Raw genomic sequence first — 6,340 nt, forward strand, 5'->3', positions numbered from 1 at the left:
CCTGTTCCCCCCCCCCCCTTTAAGGGCGGCCGCCGATTGATTCGTTAAACGTTTGGATTGCCGCTTCTTCACGGGGCCGGAACTCCGTGATAAACACATGCCCATTTCTGATTGATTGATATTCACATGCAACAGATTTACACAGGTATGTACAATAAGAATTACGTATACGTACAAGTATCTGATGCTTGCCCCAAAGCAGTTGAGAGTTGAGAGAGATGAAGATGGTTAGCAGTATTGCTTTATTTGTTTAGAACTGCTTTCAGAAGTAAAGGTGATAAAAAGTGTGTGTGCAGTCGATATGAAAATGCCCATAATTTTGGTTTATATTACTAAAATAACCTTTAATTTTCCTGTTGCCGTTTGCAAATAAAACGGGGGACGTGTGTAAGATGTGGGAGATAAGTCTTCGTTATGGGTCATGGTAGTTTTTCCAGCATTCAATTCTTTTATTTTATTTTCTATTTATAGTTCGTGTCACTTTATGTAACGTTTAATATATCGACGGTCATTTGGATTCGATTTAAAACTTGTTTTAACTAAACATCTAAATTCATAATAAAGTATTCATAAGTATTTTTTATAATTTTTTTTAAAAAAATTACGTGTGTTTTTAAGTGTCTATTAGATAATCAAATTAACTATATAAAATATATTGTCTCTTAGAATATGCATATCAATATGATTGAGGGCAAATAAATATAACTAAATATAGTGATCTAGTTTAAAATTTTAATTTTTCTAGGTAATGAACATTTGAGAACACAAATAAATATTTTTTAAATTAAAAGTTAAAAATATTTGATAAAAACACATTATCATGTGTCAGGACACAAATACAATTTAAGTTATTTTAGAGGTTTTGTAAGTAATTTAAAGTGAAAATAAATTTTAAAAAATTTCAAATTTCAAAATTCAACTTAATTGTAATAATTTTATAATTTTCCAAACTAAAAAAATAAAAGTAAAATATATATTTAAGGTCAAACAAGCAATAAATGCTAAGAGAAAATTTGGGGAACAAATGGTATAGTTTGGTCTTTGGAGTGTGTGTGGGACATGGTTTCATTAATTGAAATTAAAATTAGGAATTTTGTTTATTTTTTTATTTTTAAAAAAATGTAAAGAGTTTAAAAGTAAGATTTTTGCCAACCTTAGAGCAGTTTCCCACTAAGTTGCTCGTGTCACCTCACATTGAAAGCTCCTTTTAACAAACACACCTGTTTTTTCTTCTTTTTTTCCACTTTACATCTCATTTTACTTGATTTAATTATTTCTTCTTTTTCACTTACTCCTTAATATATTATTATTGCTTAATTAGTATAGTGTTGGTGAATGAAAAATTCAAATTGGAAAAACAGAATATATGTCATTTCATTGTACAAAGGGGATACAAACAAGAGTAATTTTCTTTTTAAGTCCCTCATGAATCATGATGTTCACTTATTCCTTAACAAACAAAAGTTTAGTACTTATTATCTACTTTTTCCTTCTCCTTAGTATTTAGATATCGCTCAAACTACGATCATAACTTAGAAATATGTACGATTTATATTAATTGTAGTTTTGGCCTTAGGGATATCTATGCTTTATCCCTTTTTTATTTTTGAGATTTCTTTGTCCCTACTAAATTTCTGGTAAAAGAGTGGAAAAGAGCAAAAGAATTTCAATGTATCGTTGAAACATCTACCTTACTACATAGGACTTCTAGACCAAGTTTAGATCTCCTATAGCAAATACCTTTTAAAAAATTCCTTTTTCTCAATTTATGGAGTATCATTGAAATTTTGATATTAAATTTTTAATTTTTTATTGTGAATTCAGGTATAGAAACTTTAATTTTTTCATTTAAAAAATATTAATTAAAAATTTCAATTATTTAAAGATATAAAAAAACTCTGTATAAAAAATTTAGATGACTCTAAAAAAATTCAGCTACGCCACATAACTTGAGAGAATAATTTGTTCGGCCGAAATGTCAAGAGTGTTTATTTTTCTAGAAAATTACGTTTAGTTTAGAAAAGGTTAGGTGTCTGGCCAAGTTTATCATAAAAAATAATAATATTTACGATAGCTTTAAAGCATGAGAAAATAGATTTTCTAAAAAAAAAAAAAAAAGTTTTCTATATATTTTTAGGACAAAAAAAATCAAATTTACTAAACCAATTAGAACTAACTTTATAGAACTCAGAACTATCCATTAAATTTCCATTTAAAAAAAAATTGTTTATGTTGTACTTTAATATATACTCCCTCCATTTCATATTAATTGAATTATTGAGGTGTTTCACACTCTTTAAGAAAAGAAGATTAAGACATAAATTAGGCTTAACTTTCCATTTTTACCCTTATTAATTATTATCAAAATTATAATTAAAATAACTAAATATTAATTAATAACTAATTCCAATACTAGCAAATGAAGGATAAAATTGGAAAAACATTCTAAAAGTAGTCTTGAAAATTGAATAATTAAGTTAATTTGAAAAATGAAAAATATCTCAACAATTCAATTAATATGAAATGAAGGGAGTAGTAAGCGTTAAAGTAAAAATATTTAAGACATAAGATTATACGAAATAATTGAAGTAGGATTTTTTGAAGAAAAACATGTTTTTTTTTAATTCAACTAATTATTAAAACCGACACTGTTACTCTAACAAAATATTTTTAAAAACAATATAGTTTTAAAAAGAACCACTTCTTAAAACAAGTTAATGTTGATAGCTTAGTCCACAAGCTACAAGTTTAACCAACACTTATGCATCATTCTGTCTATCAATGAATCGTTTATCTGTTAATTTAAATTAACAAAAGAAATCAGCTTACACGTGACTTCTTTTTAGAGAATCAAACCAAGGTAAAGCAGTAGATATTCATTCATTTTTATCAGAGATTTCAGATTCGAGCTCTTTATAAAAAGCTTTTTATAGAACGTTTTACTTATAAAATAAAATTTTAAATACAAATTAGTTATCGAATACCGAATAGAAAGCGTTAGGTTCGGATTCCATGTCAGCATTAAAAGAAACAATAAAAGCTCTATAATTCTTTGCGTTGGTAGCTAGTTTATTTAAGTATTATAACTAACGAAATCGTCTGGGCGTTTCAGCATTCATTTAGCCGTTTCTTCAAATAGGTGGTAGGTGTTTGGCAAACCATATCACTGTACGGCCTAATTATGATTTATGAGGGGCAAATTGAACTAACTCATTTATAGTTGCTAGATCTAGGTAGTGGTTGAATAATGACTCATGACACTTTTATTTCCTATTTGCTTTTATTCACCAAAATATACATATGCTAATAATGATGTATTGATTAAAGGAATTGTTTCTGGTGTTTGGTTGTTTTGAATTTCTCAATAGTAATATGTTTATCAGTATAAAAAATTTATGACTATTGATCAATTTTCATAGATTTGTTTCTTAAATTGAAATAAAAGTATACGAGGACAAAATCATCGTTTAACTCTCTTTTTGTTGTATCTGTGTCAAGACCGTTCATAAAGATAACATATGACATAAATGTAAGGGAATATATTGTTAGCTGTTTATTTCTGTTTATGTTCAATATCAGCAAATCGTGAAAATTATAATCCTTAAGACTACTTAACCCGACCTAAATGTATCCAAAAAATTCAACCAATTTTTTGAATGCAAAATTACGAGCGCAAAAACTAACAAATTTATTCCAATAGAAACCATCAGAAAAAATAAAAGAATATTTTTCTACTCTTGATCTCATCCCACAAAAAAATATGTTATAGACGAAAAGATTAATGAAGTTATAATAGATGAATGAATGTTGTCATAATTTTAATCACGGTTAGAAATAAATTGAAGGCTCGTTGATATGTTTATTATAACACATTGATAATTGAATATTAATATTTCTTTCTTACTAATATCTAATACATAATTTTAAAGTCAAAAATTAAAAATCAAACTAAAATGACTTTTAAGTTAAAAAATAAAAAGTAAGGGGAGACCTACTTTTGGTTTTTGACTTATTTTAAATAATTTTTAGCCTTGTCAAATACTTCTTAACTTATTTTAAGTCAATTTTGATTTATATAAAGTTATTTTTTATAGTTGTCAAACACTTTCAGAAGTCAAAAACTGACTTAAAAATAAGTTTGACCAAAATTTTAAATCAATCCAAACACCTTCTTAAAGGCCATCCCATAGATTTTTTTGTTTTTTTTCTATTTAGTTCAACAATTCCAATTACACAATGTACATATATCCAGTAAAAAAAATCACCTCCTTTTTGGTTACCCACATATCTTTTTGGTTGCTTAGGGGTTCTCCCCCGCTTTTAGGTATTTTAGATTAATCACTTCACTTGGACCTTGTTTTTCTTGCTGAATAATTAAATGTTTTATGTAAATAGTTGACATAAAGTTATCTACAGAGAAAATTAGGATAAGTTTAGAATTTGAGAAGAAAAAAAAGATAAGCGTTACAGTTTTAGTTTTCCTTATATATAAGAATGAATAAATACATAAATTGCTTAACCAAAAACTCTAAGTAGTCCAATAGGCATTGTTCTTTTCGGGAAAAATTGTATGAAATATCAAACTATCAATTCAAATTAAATGTTATAGCCATAGTTTCTTTCATTTGTAATTCGCAGCAAACATTCCATGTTTTTTGTCATCTGAAGGGATCCATATATTAGTATATACGAATTCCCTTTATACAATTATGTGTTGTATAAAAATTAATTGTATATATTAGTATAGCATTTGTTTGTATATAATTTGTTGCTTGTATATGTGTCATAGTGATACATAACAAGACATGTTTGTATAACCTCTTTATGTATATATATATATGTAGTAATTTTGTTTATATACAATTAAGAAATTACAAATATAAGAGTAATTTTACTATATCACCCTTTGAATATAATAAATACAATGTCTTGAAAAATGTAATAGAGAAATAAATGACTCTAATTAATGTTAAGGGTAAATTAGGAACTAAGTGTAAAATTATCTATTGATTTCATTAAGTAATAGGGAAATGACTATAATCAATGGATAATTTTACACTTTAGTTCCTGATTTACCTTTATTATTACATTTTTCAAGACATTATATTTATTATATTCAAAGGGTGTTATAGTAAAATTACCCTTCTACTTATAGTTTCTTAAGACGTGTACAAAGTCAATTGTGGACAAATATTGTTGGACAAATGGAGTATATTGATATACAATGCAACCGTATATATACCATATATACATTAATATACTGTATATATACCATATATACATTGATATACAAGAATTGTGCATACCATTTAGGAATACATGTATCAACGTATATTGCTATAAAATGTAAAACATAACTATATTCTGTAATTAATTTGAAGTATCCCTATAAAATATAATTATGAAGCATAAACATTAGATGATTTTCTAGTAATAAATAAAAGACCATTACCAAGTTGGTTAGAGCAAGGTATTATAATGTATTAGGGAATTTGCCATTTCGACTTATTGTTGCATCGAAAGATAAATATTATCAGTCCTAACTAATCTGGCAAACACTAAATTTGTTAAAATAAATACAGCAAAACACATGGGCTGTTTTATGAATCTGGGCTTCAGTCCATCTTCAAGTAACGAGCCCATAATCATGTGACAATTTGTTAGAGAAACAAATTATTTCGATACTAACTGAGTAATATTTTATATAAAACATAAATCAATTCATAACTAACTATTCCCTCCGTTTCACAAAGAATGACCTGGTTTGACTTGGCACGGAGTTTAAGTAAATAAAGAAGACTTTTGAATCTTGTGGTCCTAAATTAAAGTTATGTCAAATGTACAAAATTGCCCTTAATCTTGTGGTCTTAAATATGCCACGTGGAAAGCAAAAAGTAAAATGTTACCAAAAAATGAAAGAGGTCATTCTTTTTTAAACTGACTAAAAAGGAAAGGAGGTCATTCTTTGTGAAACGGAGGGAGTATAATTTTATGACGTATGAATCTCGTCAATACACTGATTATTTGATGGATGTATTAGATTAAGTCGTTATTTCTATAAATTGATTCTTTTGTCATTTATATTGTGGTAACATAGAATAAAGAAACACTCAATTTTTAATTGATGTAAATAGTCCACAACTTATAATTATATTTTCTTTAATTTTGAAAATGTAAATTATTTTGGCTAGTCTGATCAAATTATCAAGTGGTAGGAGAATTTCGAACATAAAAGAATAACAAAAAATATATAACAAAAGATATTAAAAGAAGAAAATACGGTGACCAATCGATCATAATTAGAGAATTAAAATTAAACAGATAAAATACACACGCGGAT

At 26.6% G+C, this 6,340-nt stretch overlaps 1 protein-coding gene across 1 annotated transcript in view; it reads right to left on the minus strand.

Moving 5' to 3' along the window:
• Window positions 1-292, minus strand: part of LOC102579347 (putative methylesterase 11, chloroplastic) — a 5,808-nt gene extending 5,516 nt beyond the window's left edge. Inside the window, exon 1 of the mRNA XM_006338292.2 lies at window positions 25-292. Within this exon, the coding sequence (XP_006338354.2) occupies window positions 25-105 (81 nt within the window). The 5' untranslated portion in view covers window positions 106-292. The remainder of the gene's footprint in view (window positions 1-24) is intronic.
• Between the last annotated feature and the right edge of the window lie 6,048 nt (window positions 293-6,340).

Source organism: Solanum tuberosum, unplaced genomic scaffold (genome assembly GCF_000226075.1).
Source record: "Solanum tuberosum cultivar DM 1-3 516 R44 unplaced genomic scaffold, SolTub_3.0 scf00004, whole genome shotgun sequence".
Lineage (NCBI taxonomy): Eukaryota > Viridiplantae > Streptophyta > Magnoliopsida > Solanales > Solanaceae > Solanum > Solanum tuberosum.